Below are 19,578 nucleotides of genomic sequence, written 5' to 3' on the forward strand. Positions count from 1 at the left end.
CCAAACAACTAAATTTAGTCTCATCAGACCATAGAATCGATGACAAAATGGATTCTTCATTGTCCAGGTGAGCTTTTGCAAAGGCTAGATTAACTTTCTGTGCCTGTCTTGAAGAAGCGGAGCCCTCCTTGGTCAGTGTCCATGGAGGTCAGCCTTGTGCAGGGTCCTCTGTAGTGTCCGCCTTGAAATGTTGTTACCAGCATTACATAAATTATTCAGGATGGCTTTGCTTGTGACCCTTGGATTCTTCTTAGCCTCCCACACTACCAGTCTTGCCAGTACAGGGGTCACTTTAGGCTTCCTAACACATTCTTTAAGATTTTCTACGTTGTGAAACTCATTGAACGTTTAAATAATGCTTTGCACATTGGCCATTGGTACTTGAAAACAGTTGGAAATGCATTTGTAGTCTTTCCCCTTCTTGGGTCCTTGGTTTTACCCATAATTTGCAAGTGACCAGAAACTGACTAGCAAACAGGTGTATTAGCAGTTCTGAATTTATACTTGAATAGAATGCTCTAGAACAGAGTTTCCCAATCCTGGCCCTCGAGAACCCCCCCACAAAATGTTTTAGATATTTCCTTATTTAACACACCTGATTTAACTCATCAGCTTGTTAGGAAGATATGCTCTGCGTCCGAAACCACCTACTTTTATACTATATAGTAGGCGAAAAGCACTTTGCCTACTATATAGTATGGAAGTAAGTGGTTTAAATGCAGCTATGTTAACCATTCTGGAAGGAGGCTGATGAGTTGAATCAGGTGTTTTAAATAAGGTGACATGTAAAACTTTCTTGGAGGGGGTCCTTGAGGACCAGGACTGGGAAGCACTGCTCTAGAACATACTAAAAGTTAACATACTAAAAGTAAACAGAATTTAAAATGGTGCAGAAGATGGCATTTGCTAAAATTTTTGCAATTAGATCTGGGGAATGAAAATGGGACATTTTATCAAAATGTAAAAAAGAAACAATAGCTAATATTTTTCATTAATATCACTAACTAAACGTCTTACAGTCTTTGTCCCCTTTCTTGTGTCATTAACTGTCAGAAGTTTCCCATTTACCAAATAAAATAAAAAATGTGGACTGTGTATGAATAATTTGGAGCACAACTGTACCTAAAGATGGTATTCTGACAGAATAAATGTTTTGTAACTGTGGTATATAATATGCATTTGGAACTCTCAAACACTAAGTGCCAATAGACGTTCACTACAAAGCCGAATGCATCAGAGCTCATTCTGTTGAGCAGCAGTAAAAGAGTAGTGTTCGAAATCAACTTAGCCTGCTTTTTGCTGATGGGTTTAACTTGACAGTTCAATTCATGAAAAAACATAACAAGCTACATAAAAATGAATAGTATTCATGCACATTCAGCAAGCATGTATTTAAAACTAATCAAGCACTGTATGTACTTTAACTAGAAATGCATTTCAACATGTTACTGATTTCTTACTTGTCAATAACAAATAACGTTATAGTGCTGTATTTTTGCTATTACCATTACTAAATTTCAATACAATAATCTTAATTTGCAAATCAAAGTAATGGTATTTGCAGTACTACTTGCGGCGGTTATAGGGAATCTGATTGACTTTGTATGTTCATTAAAACATAAAAAAATGTCATGAAGGAAAAGCAGAAGATTTAATGAGAAGCACAATAAAATATTGAGCCTTAAGGCATGCCATGAGACTACTGTATAAGGTTTGCAAAACTAGTCTAATGACATGACAAAAATCACATATAGACCATTACAATATTGACAATATTGCTTAATTTTAAGTCATTAATGAAAGCATCACAAACATACTGTGAATGCTAATTACATATCTAAGTACTACAAAGAAAAAAATGTATATAAAAATGGAAATGTTTTCGGGCAGTTTTATCAACAAGTCTTTTGTGCTGGATTGTACTCACAGGTTATTGTTATTTTACATCTTCACCACATGCAGTGTGTAGCCATCAGAATCTGAGCCATCACAGATTAACGACATTGTTGAGCTTTTAATATAGCTGTAAACTGCTCAGCACAGATTTTAAACTCTCAAATAATGAAGAGTCTGATCTTAAAATAAACAATTTCACAATTTTACCTGAATGAGGAACCGTAACGCAATAACGGTAAGGAAGTATCCAGTAACTGTTCATACAAAGACCTGGTCAAACAAGGCAACCAATACAGGTAACTACACAGCCTCCGTGCATGGTTTGAAACCTGCCATTATTCATTACTACTATCTCTGTAGATACCATACTAATAGTTTCAATTACTCGCGATTGTGGCGAATATAAAATAAATAAATGATAAGTCATAATGTATGACGTTTCTGTTGAAAAGTGAAGCTCACCTGAGATTTCTGTGTGCTGGTTGGATGCAGGTGCCTGTAAAAGATTTTCTTGATGACATCAGGAAACAGACAGGTAATGATGATGATGATTATAGCAAACCATGCTGAACCGCTGGACAGTAGCTGGACGAAGACAAAGTACATGTCCTGTGTGTGAAGAAATGGCCTGGCAGGGAAAAAATAATCACACTACAATTAGTTGCAATGAAAGTCCAGGCAAAGCTTATAAATGTTAGTAAAGTCAATACATTTAAATACATTTTATTTGTCTAATATATAAAACTAATCAAAAAGCCAAGCATGTATGTGGTTACTGACTTGATCTTATGTAATGACATAAGTACATAAATAAATAAAAAAAAATAAGAAAACCATGAGTTGGGCAGCTCCTTATATTACCAATATATTCCCTGTATATCTTAACAATTTTCCTATTTTATGTGGTTTCTCTTCTTCATCATTCATGTAAAGCTGCTTTAAAACATTGTTTTTGACACTTGAAAATTTTTAATAAACTTGATTGGAATAGGTGAAAACACAGTACCAGATGATGCCACCATAAAACAAGGAGAAGATGAAGTAGAAGGCGATGGAACCCCATGTGACAAAGTGATTCATCCACGTCCAGAAATGCGTCTCTAAAGCCAGCTGTGATGAAATCAGTTCAAATTAACCTTACGCTCACATTTAATTCAGAAACCAATGCAACACATCAACTTACCTTCAGTGTCACAGTTATAACCATCACAGTGAATACTAAAGTACCAAAAGTCCAGTTTCCAAACATCTGAAAGAAAGAAACGATTTGAAAAGATTGTAAACTATTTCACAGATGAAATAGCGGCTGATGTTAAGGCAGTTAAACATGTTTTTAAACATGTTGTGTGGTCCAGTTCTGCCAGCAAAATGTCTGAAGGGCTTCAATTTATTCTAAATTAAACAAACAATCCTCAATCGCTTAATACCAGAGAGAGAGAGAGTTAGAGCAAGATTCCGGCATGTCGGAAGCCATTTACTGTCATGCAAAAGCTGAGTGCTGGAGGGAATGCCTTCAGGTCTGATCGTAATTGAGGATGGCAGAAATCGAACGCTAATCAGAACCACTCATGCAGAGAGACACAGACAGCTGGTTATTTATAAAGAACACATGCATCAACTGGAATTCAGTCAATTCTTACCAGTTGCTTGTTAGCTCGCAAAATCTGAGAGCATGCACAGCAAAACAGAGAAAGAGATAAGCAGAAGAAAAAGGAATATGAATAAAAAAATAAGTAAAAGCCTATATCCTCTGACTATATGTTATCAGATAACAGTGTTATTACATTAAGGATTGATGTATTGTGTCTGTAAGCTGGAGTTAATCAATACTCATTAAGGCTTTGTAATGGTTATTAATGTCTAATGTCTAATGAATTCTCTTCCGCACTCCTACTGTGGCTACATTATTTAGTCTGTGATCCACAAATTTGTTAGCCATTTTGAATAAAAGCGTCTGCTTAATTTATAAATGAAGTGTAAATAAAACGTTAGTGTTCTGTAGACAGGTTTAATTGAAAGATATCCAAAAAGTCATGCGGAAACAGAACAGCAGTGTTAGACACATACAGGAGTTTGAGTGATAAAATGAGAGACAAGGTTCAGATGAAGCTGAAGAGAAGTCCTGACCTGTCCATTCCCAAGAAGCGTGGTGTCCTCTCCCATCAGGATGTAAGACCCAAAGAAGAAGATGAAGGCATGGCAGAACCCCAGTATAGTCCAATACAAAAAGGTTTTGAAGGAGAGCATTGAGTTTTTACTGATGTCTCTGATGAATGAACAGAAATTAATTTACTTTATTTTTTAAACAAAACCAGCTACAGACAAACATACATAACCACATGTATCATAAAGTAGTTTGAAAGCTAGGCAGACTATTTTGTCTGACTATGATAAAGTTTATAGACAGTTTTTATGAAAGTCCTTCCTGTACTTCTCTAATAAATGTTATTGGCCTTATAAATATGCAAATAAGAGTGTTATAGTAGGGTTATGATATATAGAGCATGAAATCTATTATCCAGGATTAATTGCCAACAAGTATGAAATGTTTTTACCTGTAAAGTGCTGGTTTGGTCTGCAAAACATGTGGATGCACCAGTTGCTCAAACAGACTATATACCAGTATGGGCAGAGAGGTGAAGCAGATATTATACAGCGTCAGATACACGCTGTCATAGAGGGTCTGTAAAATACAAGAAGCATTTCAAGTATCCACACAGCAAATCACACATGGCTCATATCATGCATACAATACATCACTTGTGGCTTAAATCATATAATTCCATGCCTATTCTATAATGATGTAATCTGAATTGTACAGCCTTGTAGATGTTTGTTGACTATTGGTAACACACTTTTGTGGCTTTACCAATGGCAGTTTGCCACTACTGCCAATCAGGGGCGTCACTATGGGGTGGGGGGTGGATTTGGGGGAAGGTAAGACAATTTTAAGAGCCCATGCACTATTGGGCCCATTAAAGATCAAAGAGGCTGTTTACATGTGTAAACAGTGTTCAAAACGGTTTGAACGCGTCCACTTTCGATCACTTTCAACCACATTCAGAGGTAGTCGAAACTCCTTTTGATCGGATTGCTTTTGTAGTGTAAACGCACATGTGGTTGAAGGTGTTCAAGCAGCCACACGCGATCGCCTTCTCTCCGCCCATTTATCTAATCTGATGTACTAAACACAAGTTTTACGTCTTTTCTGACTTCTGGCGTGAACAGATGTTGAACAGCACTATTTTTAGCCGTTCATTGATAAAACTACTGCGGGTGTTCTCCGTAGTTTCGTTTTGAAAGCATCTGAAAGTTGCATGATCCTATTTCATCAATTGCGCTGAAAATTCAGAGAAAGCTCCAACATATAAACGTACAAAACCCTGTGCAGCATGTTTACTTGCTAAACAAGCAGCGGACTCCGACATAATATTAGTTTGCGTCCATATAAACTCATAATTACTCCTGCTCGCGTTTGAATGACAGCAGAGAGACTCGCCCACCGTCTCACAGAACACCCCCTCACAGTATTCAAGACAGAAGCGGTCGAAAGTGGACAAGAGAGACGGATTTAAATACCAGGTGTAAACGTAATGTGTCTCTCTCGTCCACTTGTGATCCGATCAATGAAAAAACATCTTAATACCAAGTGTAAACAACCCCATAGTAACATGTAGTGTAGTAACGTGTGTGGTAGAGGGCCCAACTTCATATTCTTTTATAGGGCCCCAAATTGCTAGTGGCGCCCCTGCTGTCAATAAAACACGGGTTAAGCACTTTACACAAACCCAAAATCAATAATGTCAATCAAACAATAATGTAAATATCATTACAAAATTATTTTAAAATTATAAATATATTTATGAGAAATTGTATACTGTATATTCCTGGTACAATAATTGTAAAAAAATATATATACTTTTTAAATTAAAGTTGGCACAACTTCAAAATCACAATTTCTTCCACATACCTAACTTTAAACATTGAGGGGCAGATTCCTGGAGTGGGCTTATCCTAGTCCTAACTGCCTAAATTTGAAAATCACCTTTCAGTGACATATTTATTTGTAAACAGGTTTATTCATGGCATTAGGAATCTGATGTACTTCCCAGTCTATAGTAACACTAATCACATCCTTGGTATGCAAACCACTCATACAGAAAATGACAGCAATTTAAATGACTCCATGGCATAAACAAATAAATGATGACAAGGTACTTACTTGTTGTGAAAACAGACAGAAGAACTGGTATAAAAACTGGGGAGTGATAAAGCACACATTCTGCAAAAGTAAAGAAACAGCTTTATAAGAATAACATATATGTGACAATCACATCTGTAGTAAAAAGACGGTGTAAATGGCAGAAGGAAATGTACCTTGTAGAAAAAGTATTGCACAAGGGTTGCTATTCTAATGTAGTAGAAATGACCATGCACAAGCAGCAATTTGGCAAGGAATCTGAACCTCGCGATTGCATAGTCACTGTTTCTTACAGCTTGTCTTCCCTCTTTCCCCATGATACCTGAGTGCAATGGATTTCTGTTAGACTGATTGCGAAAGGATGTAATTAACTACTTTAGATACATTAACATTTTAATTGCAAACAGTGTCTCATAGATCTCACACTTTAAAGCCATGTTTGCTTTACCAGGCACCTACCAATTCCAACATGAGCTTCTTGGATCATACTGACATCATTGGCTCCATCCCCGATGGCTAACGTAATAGGCTTTTCTGGAGAAGTCTTCAGCAGTCTTACCACCTGCCAAACACAGAAGTTATTAACACCAATACTACAAAAACAACAGGGCAGTGTGGGAAAACTTAGCTTGGGTGAGGACATACTAGAGCACATGATCCCTGGCCTTACAAGACCAATGTGAAATGTGAACAGGCATACGAGAAAGGGGAAGGTCACTCACCTTGGCTTTCTGGAGAGGTGCCATTCTGCAGCAAAGCACAGCCGAGCAGTTCTTACACACCTCCATGAAGAGTTTCTCATGTTCTCGCAGAGCCAGAGACAAACTGGCCCCATCCACGACCAGTCCATGCTGAATCACATGATCTTCTTTGATCCTGCACAAATATTAATACACTGTTAAATCTATGAATGAAAATCACAACATATTTTATAATTCTGGTTGTGACAATTACAGTGAATTACATTACAGTGGGTATTAAAGGTCACATTCTTCCTGATTCCATTTTTAAAACTTTAGTTAGTGTGTAATGTTGATGTTAGAGCATACATAATACCTGCAAAATGATAAAGCTCAAAGTTCACTGCCAAGGCGATATATTTTCTTTAACAGAAGTCCACTTTCAAAGCCTACAGTGAATGGTCGGTTTGGACTACAGCCCTCTACTTCCCGATTTAATGAGGTCAATAAAAGTTTTTGACAAAACTCCTCCCACAGGAATACGTCAGTCGCCAGCTTTGGCTTTAATGGCTCTGCTAAGCTACGCTGCTGTTGAATCACAACACTAAAAAAACTACACAATCAGAACTCGTTACAGATTTCTAAAGGAGGAACTTCATAGGACAAGGAAAATATCAGCCCGTTTTAAGCATGGTGAAAACTGCGCTATAAAGATAAGTAAATTGTGTGAAAAATACAGCTTTTTTTTTTTTAAACGTGAAACATGACCAGATGTTATATTGCTCACTGTAAACACAACCAAAGTGTCAGATTCCAACAAATCATACATTAGAAAGTATTTTAATAAAGAATGTAAAAATAACAATAACCTTTTTTTAAATTAGCATATTGTGACTCAATTTGCCAGAAATGGTCACGTTTTACAAATTCTAGGCGAGTGTGACTACTTTGAAGATGTTTAAATATATAACAGTTTACATTTATTTTATTAATATTTTTGATCACAACATAATTCACATAGATATTCCCATATTCTATTGTTTTAATTAATTTAGTTATTCTAAAATGTAAAAATTGAGACTTGGTACATATATGCATTTCACTAGTTTAATTTAACAAAAGCTTATACATGCAATCTCCTGTGGATTAAAAAAAATGCTTACTGAAGTGAAATGATAGCTGTAAAAATATTCATTCATTATTTTCACTTAATTAACATTCCGTAGTCATTTAGTGTCAGGGCCGAATTAACCATACGGGCAACTGTGCAATTGCCCAGGGGCCCAAGACCTCTAGAGGGTCCAGGGCAGCAAGGGCACGAGCAAAATACTGTATCTGGTAATCTCCCACTGGTCGCTTCATATTAAAACTGTCAACACGGGCTTTTGCGCTGCACAGAGAAACGCTGCGCTGCCTATGACTTTGAACGTGAGTTGAGAGCGGTTGATTGTCAGTCTGATGTGGACTGACCAATGAAGAGAGGGCCTCAAGTTAAGACCCTCTCCTCATTGGTCAGTCTGCATGAGGTGGGTCAAAGGTTCGCAGAGCGTTACGTGACGCAAGGCGATGCTACAACAGAAAAAAAATGAGACATGGAGAAGCTAAGTGGGAGCGCGAAGCCGAAATTTAAAAAGGAAAAGGACATCAGAAACGCAGAAAATGTAAAGTATAAATAGTGGTGTAGTCTACGTTATACGCAGGTATCTGCGCGATCCTATCGGCGTATCAAATCAAATTACTTTAGCGGCGCGAAAGTAAATGGTGAGCAGACTGCTGTGGCACCACAAGAACCCACTGGCGAGTGACAGCAAAGTACCGCGAGAGCGATTCCAGTTATCACAAGGAGAAATCTGCTTTGAATCGCTCTCGCAGTACTTTGACATCACCAGGAGGTCTGCTTAGCGCCAAATGAAGTCGAACCTGCAGTGTAGCTGCTCACGCGACACTGTAAACAAACAGTCCATGTGGAGAATTGAACGAGTGGATGAGTGCTGTAACATAAAATCCGGAGAGTTAACAACGCACATGTGAGTAAACAACATTTAAATCATCAGTCCAGTTTTATGCTTTATCTGGAGGTAAGGATCCAAAAAGCATTAAAATAAGCCAGTGTTTATGCCCTGATGGTTTTTAGCTGCCTTCAGTTCCTCTTCAGCATGTTTGCTTGTGCTATAGTGTTAAACTTCCCTTCTCTGTGTTCATTTATAAATCTAACTTCAAGATGTATATGATCTTAAACTTCTGTGAGGAAATTAATGTCTGCGCTGATGTTCAGTTCAGTTCAGTCTTGCAAATTATCATTTCCTTCACTTTGGTTTGGGTGTCTAATGTTAGGCTACATGATGGTCTTGTAATAATACTTGTAAACAGTTTAATTAATTTTAATTAACAGTTGAGTAACTTTTGGCCTTGAGTTAGATGTTGATTAACACTAAACCAGTCTAAAAATCAGTCCAGTTTCCCCAGCTGTAAACCTGTTGGCTGTTAAAGTCTTTTTTTCTTATAATAAACTGACATGTTGATAACACATTCAGTTTATGTGTTTATGAGTACACTTCGGAGATTATACAGATGCTGATGTGTTTTGTTTTCATAGCATCATATGTAAGTGAATGTCTTTGATAGGGGACATAGTAGTGCATTTGTATGAGCATTTAAATATTTGTAAATACACCCGATGACAGTTAGAATTTGAAGTATTGAGTATATTTACTGTATATTACAGTAATATATTCTGTATATGACCATATTATGGTGATCCTGGAGTCATGATGTTGGGGCCCTTGAATATTGTTGCCCAGGGTATAACAAAGTGTTAATCTGGCCCTGTTTAGTGTAGACACTTGTATTTGGTTTTTGTACAGTCAACAATTTGGACCCCATCAATGAATTATATGGACCTACAGAGATGGGAGTATCCAGAAGATGTAGTGCATGTCATTAATGGCTTAAAATGTTAAAAAAGAAAGACAAGGAAGAAATGAATGTGAAGTTGTTTGTGGATGTATTGTACCTCCTGGCCAGTCTACGGAGCTGTTCGGCACACTCGTTGTCTGATTTCTGCTGCACAAGCTCCAGGATGTTCATAGTGCGGTGAAAGTGACCACATGAGAGACTTACACTAACTGCAGTCTCATGTTTATCACCTGTCAAAACCCACACCTTAATTCCAGCTAACCGCAGGGCTTCAATCGTCTCCTGAACCTTATCCTGTAGCCTAGACAATACAGAAAGATTAGTGTAGCATTATTATAATCATTTTATTTTTGGCCACTAACTGCAGTGTATAACAACATGTATAACAAGACAATTAGCATAACTAAAGGTGTCTTATTTTATTTTACTGTTGTTTTAATATAGTCCTGTGATAGTGGACAAAGTGAATGAAACTTCTGTAATAAATGTGTGAATTGCATAAGGAACATAGTAAAAATAAAATTTTAAGTTTGATGTTGGTATAAAATATGACCAGGACATTGCCTTTGTGAGACTTGTACTGTATATGATACATTTTATTGGAACACAACCAAAATATGAAGCTGAAGTCATTGTATCAAAGTAGCAAATTTTTTCTTATGTTCATGAAGATCACAGTCTATAATCAAACAATAATTTAAGACTAACAGGAAAACATAATTTTTTCCACATTACATGGGCTCTATCATACTCCCGGCAACACAAGTGGCTTTTTCTAGTTTCAACCCAGTGCAATTATCCTTTTCATTGGGTGCAAATGCATTTGCGCCAAATTTGCGCCCATGGGCCTTCTAGTCTTAAAATAAGGTGTGTTTGTGTGCATTGTTGAGTTGTGAGCTATGTGTGAGTTGTGAGCTATTTTGAGGCAACTAAAATAGACTACGCCATTGCCCAACAATACTGCTTTTGTTATTTAATGAGCGCGTTAGTAATATGCGCCTATAAACGGGACGGCAACGTGCGTTTTCTTTTCACACATGTGCAGCAGAACATAAACGTTTTAAAATATAAAAAATCAAAGGATTTAAATTTTAAATTATTATTAATGAGTCTCTTAGACATAAATGAGGATGGATTATGAGACGATAGAAGGCGAAGATCAGCTTCACCTGTAGCCTGGTAAGTAATTAAATGTTTTGCTTTAAACTAGTGCAAATATAGCATATATTTTTAAATGTTTTTCTTTAATGCTACCTACGGATTTATTGTATATGATGACTTTGTACCAGTGGATATGATGAGAACCTTTTTTAAGTAATGCTTTTCAAAGCACTCAAGTGCTGTGCCGAGTGCCGAAGGCTCTCCACACGTTTGTAAATTCTTTATCTCTTGTTTGTTATAAATAAAGTATTTATTATAAATAAATAAAGAGTACAAACCTTTTTTTGCATATTTGTAAATTATTTTTTGAGATAACACAGATCATGTAGGCTATCCATTTATTTACAGCAATGGATTAAAAGCCTGCTAATTTTACTTTCATGACTGAAAGAGAAAGACTTTTAAAAGGTTTTAATACCAAAAATAACAGTTTTAATACAAATTAAAACAACAAAAAAATTTATATTAATCTTAAACTGGTGGTCTTCTTCCTTTGCTTAGTTTTCCGGTTTACAATTTCCGCTTCCTAAATAGGGATTAGACATGGCGCCAGGCACAACTTGCTTTGAAAGGGGATGAGAACTGAGACTCTGAATGGTTTATTGCACGTTACGCCCAAAACACACCCATCACTAATTTTGATAATAGGAACAACCTATTTAGGCCTTGCGCATAAACTATTTTTCCCCGTTGTTAAATTAGCAAAAGTGTAATGTGACACGCCCGTTTAGACCGTGCGCTTTAGACAATGCGCTTAAATCGTTAAAATAGGGTTGTTGTGTGTCGATTCTACTAGTTAAAGAACACTCTTGGCATTTTCCCTCGGGACAAGAGTAATATGCTGCATAAGATGCCAACAACATAATTACAGACATCTTAATGACTTGTTTTCCCTGTGGTCTTATTAAATGTGCAGATTTACAGCCAGCTTTAAACACGGATACAGTTCACCCTCATTAAACCACAATGCAGCCCCTACTGATCTCCACACCATCAACATATCCTGTGTGTGTGTGTGTGTGTCTAGAAGTGCCAGGTGGTAATGATTTTGGCACATTATTATGGAAAAAGAAGGCGTAGCGTGCATTAACGATCAATAAGAACATACATTTACTAAAGGTTTTATTAAAACAGCAGGTTTTACCTGTAGACCGACATCCAAATATCCAACTGAATTACCACTAAAGATCTTGATCTAACTTTTACATATCAGGGCTCAATCCATTTTATCTACTGGCCTGGTCACATCAGTGGCTCAAAATTAACCTCTCAGTATTTACCCTCACTTAAAGTAATACAGAAACAGGCGATGAGAAAGCATTACTCAAGCTGTAATTTTGTGTTTTTCTGAGGAATACACACAGTTTAAAAGAATAAATCTGACTGGAACTGGTTTCAAAGCTACAACCCACCACTCTGACATGAATGAAATTAGATTAGGTAGAGGAAATTAATGTAAGCCGACATCTTGACTTTGTTTAAAAACAGAGGCAACGCAAAGAGCAATATAAATGAAAAGTCACCAGAAACAACCATAAGATCTATTGTTTAGATCTGAAGTGATCTACACTAGTTATTATAAATGTGTCTGCGCATATGGCACATACTCACAGATGCAATCAGACTAACACTCGTCTAAAGCAATAAAACACATGCAGACGTAATTTACAATGAACAACTACTATTAGCTGTTTTAAATTCAAATGCAGCTAAACCAATGACTGGTACTATACCTTTGTATAATATTTATTTATGTTTTATTTATTCATTTAAGACATGAAAGAGATGTAAAAAGAGAAGTTAATTAATGCAAGGTTTGAGGTGCAACTTTCGGACATGTACTTCGGATGTGTGTGCACACAAAACTTCTCAAACAGCGCGCAAATACCACATTCGTCTTCTTGCACTTGAATATTTAAATAGGCAAGGTTTAAAATGCATGCAATGCATCACGTGGTTGGACTTCAGTCTAAGCAGAGCCCCACAATTCATCATAGCATGACAAACTGCTTAAGCAGCAGTCACACACTGACTCACCACCGACTTTGTGCAGGAGTCCATACAATAATCATGAGTGAGGAGTTTCACAATCATTACTTTGATAACTGATTTTTCACTCATGATGTAAAAGTCACATGATTTCTGATATGACTGTTCAGACTAAAATCACATTGCAAAACATCTGATCTGTATTTGATTTAGATACCACATATGTAAGTGGCTAAAATCAGAATTGAAAAGATCAGATTCCATGTTGTGTGCGCTGTTTACACTGTCATGCAAGAGACAGATCTGGGTCACATATGAGCAAAAATCCTATTTTGACTGCAGTATGAACGTAGTCTGTTTATGTGGCCCAACGCATGCTGTGCTACTCTTTACTGTGCTGCAAACAGTGCATGCAGAATGTACAGTATGTCTATTGCATTGCTATATTGTCTCACTTGTCCTCCACACCGGTGGCCCCCAGCAACTCCAAGTCCTTCTCGATAAAGTTAAAGACCTCAGCAAGCCGTTCTTCTCTCTGTTGTAGAGCTGTTCTGGCTTCATAAAGCTTCCGGTCCACTTCATTGTACTCATCCACACTGAAGTGTCTGCAGGCCACCACCAGTGTCCGCAGGCCCTTCTACATAAAAATGAAAAGATGAGGAATAAACAATATTACCATATAAAAAGGAATAGCTGTGAAAAAATAAAACCAATGATACCTATAATGAAAATGGGGAACCACTAACACCATCAATGACAAATAAGCTGGATTAATGACACATGCTTAACATATGCTCAGCAAAGTTATCTGATCACTTAAACCACTTCAGGAGGTGGTCTGGGATGCATTCCAGACAAAACTAAGTGTAAATGCATCTGGTTGTTGAAGCCATACAGTACATGTAGCACTTTACTCCTCCTAAAAGCAAGGACATCAAGTTAGATGGCCCAGAAGCAAACAAACAAAGATGTCACGTTGTTGCTTTACAACAAAAGTGTACAAAAAAAACATGACAAACTCGCTTTTATTAAACAAACCAGATTGTTAGACAGAAGCAATTTTGTAAGTGCTAAAGTGCATTTCCTTTGTCATTGACCTGTCAATCATCGCGCCATCTCTCTTCGTCTGCTCTGTCCTCATGCTGGAAAGAGCAAACGTGCTTCCGCTGTATAACATAATAAGAGCTGCCTTTTGATACTAAAGCCTCATTGAAAGTTTCTTAGGGTGGAGTAATGAGTAGTGTATTTGCATTTTCAAAGACAGCTGGATCACCAGTAATGTGTTGTTTGCAGTTTTAAAGCCCTTTGCACAACCTGTAGGGTATTTGTCATTTAAATTAAAAGTGAATAGAATTTTGTTGGTATTAAGTAGTGATCGGAGATAGGGTTGAGCGATGTCTACCAAACTGGCATAGAAGGATGTTTAAATTAGTTATCATATATGTACATAAATTCCTGTCATTTACCCTAACTTGCCTGTAAATACTAAATACTTATACTGTACATTTATTTGTAAGTACAGTAATGTTTCTCGTTAGTTACAGTATACCTACACTATAAGTATGTATCTGTTATTACCCAGTACTTATCTAGAGTTACATAATAACTACCAAGTATGTACCACTGGTAAGTACAGTAGTGATACCAGTTAATTACCATGTGGATACCTAAAAGTAAGTACCACACATTTGTCGGTAAGTACAACTTATTTACCATATAGGTACATATATTTTACACGTACTGTAAAATAAAGTGCTACCATTGTTTCTTTGCACAAATTCCCCATTTTAATTTGGGCAGAGACAATAGAACTAAAATATAAATATACTACTCAAAACTTTTTACAAATCTTTGTACAAAAACAATAGATGTCAATGCATAATCTTCTGGTGCATTGACAATAGAGGTATATGCCCTTTAACTATGGAAGGTATTTTTGGACTTTTTTAAATTAATTAATTAAATTATAAAATAAAGACTAAAATCACAAAATATGTCCCAAATTTGAAAATGAAATGCTAAAATAAAAATTAAAACATTATATTAAATTATTTCATTTTTAACGTGATGCAGCATCATTCCGGCCAAATAAAAAAATTAAATTAAATTGATGATTTGACATTTCATTTTCAATATAATCTTGGGTCAAGACTGACAATATTAAAATAAAGAGGCAAGCTTGAAAAGGAATCTGTAAATAAATTTTTTAAAAGGCTTTTTATTCATGCCCAATCAATAATAGGGACAAAATTAAAATGTAAAGTTCAGTTTTAATTTTATTAAAACTTTTTTATTATTTATTATTTATTATTTTATTTTATTATTTTTTTTACCTTTCTTTTTCATTTTCGTTTTAATTTTCGTGTTCATTTTTATTTTCCACTTGTATGCAAATTCAATGTTAATCAGTGGGTGGGGCTTACTTGCTTAAAAAAGGGGGATTGGCTGAAGCAGTGTTGCCAACTCAGTGACTGTGTTGCTTGCCAACTTAGCGACCTTATTGCTACATCTAGCGACTTTTAGACCCATTTAGCCAAACTTAGCGACTGTTTGGATGAATCTTAGCTTCACATCTGTACAAATAGGCTACTGTGTCGATTGTACTGGCCAACGAGTGCCGGGTGGCGCTGTCATGGTGAAATGTGCGTCTACCCTCTGTGTATCATATGCTCTCAAAATTGAAATTTGGCGTGGGGGGGTTGTTGTGCTGTTAACAGCCTACTGCGTGATTTTGTTGCTTCTTCACCGTGGTAAAACAAAATCCCGTACGGTCACAGCCCACAAATCAGCGTTACAAATGAGGACCACTTACAAATATGCAGTGTTTAAAAACTGGGCCGAAGCTGAACCCCATCACAAAGGCTGAAGTCTGCTCCGGTGTGCCCGCTGCAAAAGTAAGTGACTGGTCGCTGTGTATGTCCATTCTCATGAAATGCATACAAATAACACGCAGGGTGATTATCGTGCTATACACCAAATTTCAATTTTGAGAGCATGTATTGCACGATTATCACACTGCATGATACTGTATGTGTATGCATAAGAGAATGACTGACGCCTCACCGGATCAGATGTGTAAAAATACACACATACATAGCGGACCAGCTTCTTTTAATGTTTGTTCCTTCTTTGAAATGTAAACAATCCACGCGTCAGCTCATACAGTCTAAATGTTGCTCACTGCCCAGCTCCATGCACAGAGGGTAGACGCACATTTCACCGTGACAGCGCTACCCGGCACTCGTTGGCCAGTACAAATCGACACTGTAGCTTATCTGTACAGATGTGAAGCTAAGATTCATCCAAACAGTCGCTAAGTTTGGCTAAATGGGTCTAAAAGTCGATAGATGTAGCAATAAGGTCGCTAAGTTGGCAACACTGCTTCAGCCAATCCCCTTTTTTTAAGCAAGTAAGCCCCACCCACTTATTAACGTTGAATTTGCACACAAGTAGAAAATAAAAATGAACACGAAAATTAAAACGAAAATGAAAAAGAAAAACAGAACATAAAATTTAAACTGAACTTTACATTTTAATTTTGTCCCTATTATTGCTTGGGCATGAATAAAAAGCCTTTTAAAAATGTATTTACAGATTCCTTTTCAAGCTTGCCTTTTTATTTTAATATTGTCAGTCTTGACTCAAGATTATATTGAAAATGAAATGTCAAATCATCAATCTAATTTACTGTTTCAATTTGGCCAGAATGATGCTTCATCACGTTAAAAATGAAAATGAAATAATTTAATATAATGTTTTAATTTTTATTTTAGCATTTCATTTTCAAATTTGGGACATATTTTGAGATTTTATTTTTTATTTTATAATTTAATTAATTATTTTATAAATTAATTAATTAATTAATTTAAAAAAGTCCAAAAATACCTTCCATATTTAACAACTGGACAGGCAACAATATAAAAAATTTAAATAATCTTACCAGAGCAAACTCATCCACATGGACTCTGGTTTTTTCAATCTCTCCACTCGTGCTGTATGGTAGGATTGCTGATTCAGCTCCTTTTGTGAACAGCACCTTTTCACCTATTGAGACAGCGTAGGTTAAGAAAACTCATCTGCTGCAGTCAACCAATAACCAGCACATACACATGTTCAAAATCTCATGCCTGAGGGCGTTTGCAGGATCACGCTCATTCTTCTGCGATTTGCATCAAACTCAAGAACATGAAGAAGTTTGTATCTGTGTGCAGAATGACAGCTGTTTAAACACAATTCCAAAAGCAGTGACAACATAATTTACTACCACGTAAAAAGGTTTCAATTATATTAGGGTAAATATCTGAAGTAAATGCAGAAATTAGTTACTTCTCTGCTTTTCCAAATGTTTTAATCTCCATGTTTTCTCCACTGCTTCCTGTGAATGTGACACCCATCCTAAAGTTAAAAAACAGACAAGATAAAGTGAACAAGATATTTAGCCAATTATAACTTCACCTTTCCTTACACAAAGTTATAAATGTTTAGATGTAGAGAGGGGCCTCATTTGATTTTACATTTTAATGATGAATAAAGGAACATGTTCCTATCAGTATCCACACTAGCTAAAGAGCATGAGCACAGACATTTTTGCCTGAAAATGTTTAGCAATACAAGTGTGGATGGGACGGTTCCAAACTGAATTCATTAATAAATTAGAAACCACATTTATTGTGCGTGCAGAATTACCATATGAGTTTGAACGTAAAGTATTTGTCATTTAACTGACAGTATTTTAAGAGCTGCCTGTACATATCAAAAAAGGATGAGCATTAGCAGTCATTATGTCTACTTGAGAATAGGGGTGTCACAATGATTAACAAATCGTCTCATCGCAATGATTTCAGATCACCGCAATGATGGCACATCTCTCTAAAAACACAAAGGGGAGCTGAGGCGCCTATATTAATGAGACTGCATCAAATGGTGCTCCTTAACTGACAGTGTAACGCGATACATTGAAAAGCCATTCAATACAGTGGAAAAAACATTTAAAGAAATCCTTCAAATCTTTGATAAGCGAATGAACTGCCAGGTAAAACATAAATGTGAAAGATGCTATTCTTACGGATCTGTAAGGAATTAATTTTTTGCAGCCACTACAGACATGTGGTCCAGTACTAATATGACCTTAGTAGGATTGGCTACTATTTAAGCAATGTTTTAATATGGTTTATTTTGATTGCATTTTTACTTTGTTCTTTTTCAGACACTTTATTGTTTTTATTTCTTATGAAGAATTTTCAGTTTTTGAAACATATATTAATTACATAATTACTTTTTAATATGTGTTATGTGAATAATTATGAGAATTAAAAGTCAAAGCAATAAAACAGGCAATTAATCGTCATAATCGTCATAACTATAATCGACTGCCCTACATGAAAACTTATTTGAGATATCAAACAGCAATTAAATTGTTTTTTAAGCATCTAATTTATTATTATAGCCACTGATACAAAACATAAAATCAAAACATGTCTTGTTTTGTTTATTTGTGAAGAATGAGACGGCATAAGTTATGGTAAAAGTCATAGGTTTGGAACTACATGAGGGACAGTATGTATGTAAATGCAGACGTAATGCTTAACCAGTGCTTTAGTTATCTGAAAGATAAAAATTACCACAGATGACAACAGTTTTAACTAGAGATGGATTAAGAAAAAAGAGAAATTAGTCCAAAACAATTCAAACGAAGAAATACAAATAAAAAACTACTTGAACAGAAAAAGCAATTAAATTATTAAATTATACATAAAACAGATTTTTTAATTTTATTCTAGTATTTTTCTTTAAATGCATCACTAGTTCACACAAATACATGTTTGATAACTAGCAGCCCTTGCACTTCATTATGCATTGCATTATGACTTGCACCTTTGTGACCGCATTCAGGGCAAAACAATGCTTAAAATTATTTGTGAATAGCCAGACGAGTAGTCTGCATTTACTTATGTTTCCAGCCTTAATGACAGGATGGTTATTGTTGAGTGAGCAATTATTTCAAATAAATGAAAAGAGGATTTATTGACATTGTAATCGTGCTTGAACAAAAGATGCAAACAGTGTTAGCAGCTCTGATCTTACCTCTTGGTGGCTTCTACTAGGGCCTTCTCATCCGGAGAGGAGGCATAATACTCCATCTGAGGTGAGAAGCCATTTGAATGACAGAATGGGTCTCCCAGTCCATCTGCCTGATCATAACTGATCTGTACCGTATGACACAGCGAGACAGCTTTAAGGAACAACTCCTCCTCTCTGTTCTGAAAGGTATAAACAAACATTAAGATAAATAATAAACTAAAGTTTATCATACACATGGTTCATTTATAGGACCCCTACAATGTTTATCATACGGTGTATTGCTTAAAATAAAATTGCAGTAACTTTACCCATTTTACATTCATAACATGAAGCATTTCCAGGGTGAAATTGACAAATCATTTAAAAAACTATTACACTATCAAAAACAGATCCAAAAACTGATTTGTCTAAATGGGGGGAAAATGGGGCTTGCTAACCATCATTTTTCATCTCCCTTGTGTGGCATCCTCTTTTGTGTTTCTACATTAAATTAAATTAATAACAAATGGTGTATACAGTGAGTGCATTAGTGTCAACTTTTTACATTGCTTGGTTATAATGTACCATTTACTTACATTTATTTTCACCAAAGTGAAAACTTTCGTCACTACATGAATTTGTTACTCTAACACCATATTTGCTTTTTTTATTTGT

The 19,578-nt window shown here is 36.0% G+C and overlaps 1 protein-coding gene across 4 annotated transcripts in view; it reads right to left on the reverse strand.

Annotated features, from left to right (window-relative positions):
* The window catches only part of atp11b (ATPase phospholipid transporting 11B), a 54,916-nt gene that overhangs the window by 16,536 nt on the left and 18,802 nt on the right, over window positions 1–19,578 (reverse strand). For 3 of the 4 annotated variants that reach the window (XM_065259362.1, XM_065259364.1, XM_065259365.2), the window contains exons 14-29: window positions 18,928–19,103; window positions 17,170–17,238; window positions 16,971–17,044; window positions 16,784–16,887; window positions 13,299–13,480; window positions 9,791–9,994; window positions 6,820–6,973; window positions 6,557–6,659; window positions 6,274–6,419; window positions 6,119–6,178; window positions 4,452–4,579; window positions 4,024–4,162; window positions 3,537–3,560; window positions 3,080–3,145; window positions 2,903–3,006; window positions 2,359–2,524 (exon numbers count right to left, since the gene is read on the reverse strand). In XM_065259362.1, the coding sequence (XP_065115434.1) occupies window positions 2,359–2,524; window positions 2,903–3,006; window positions 3,080–3,145; window positions 3,537–3,560; window positions 4,024–4,162; window positions 4,452–4,579; window positions 6,119–6,178; window positions 6,274–6,419; window positions 6,557–6,659; window positions 6,820–6,973; window positions 9,791–9,994; window positions 13,299–13,480; window positions 16,784–16,887; window positions 16,971–17,044; window positions 17,170–17,238; window positions 18,928–19,103 (1,899 nt within the window). The remainder of the gene's footprint in view (window positions 1–2,358; window positions 2,525–2,902; window positions 3,007–3,079; window positions 3,146–3,536; window positions 3,561–4,023; window positions 4,163–4,451; window positions 4,580–6,118; window positions 6,179–6,273; window positions 6,420–6,556; window positions 6,660–6,819; window positions 6,974–9,790; window positions 9,995–13,298; window positions 13,481–16,783; window positions 16,888–16,970; window positions 17,045–17,169; window positions 17,239–18,927; window positions 19,104–19,578) is intronic. The other variant, XM_065259363.1, reaches the window with a different exon arrangement.

The sequence above is a fragment of the Paramisgurnus dabryanus genome, chromosome 24 (assembly GCF_030506205.2).
Source record: "Paramisgurnus dabryanus chromosome 24, PD_genome_1.1, whole genome shotgun sequence".
NCBI lineage: Eukaryota > Metazoa > Chordata > Actinopteri > Cypriniformes > Cobitidae > Paramisgurnus > Paramisgurnus dabryanus.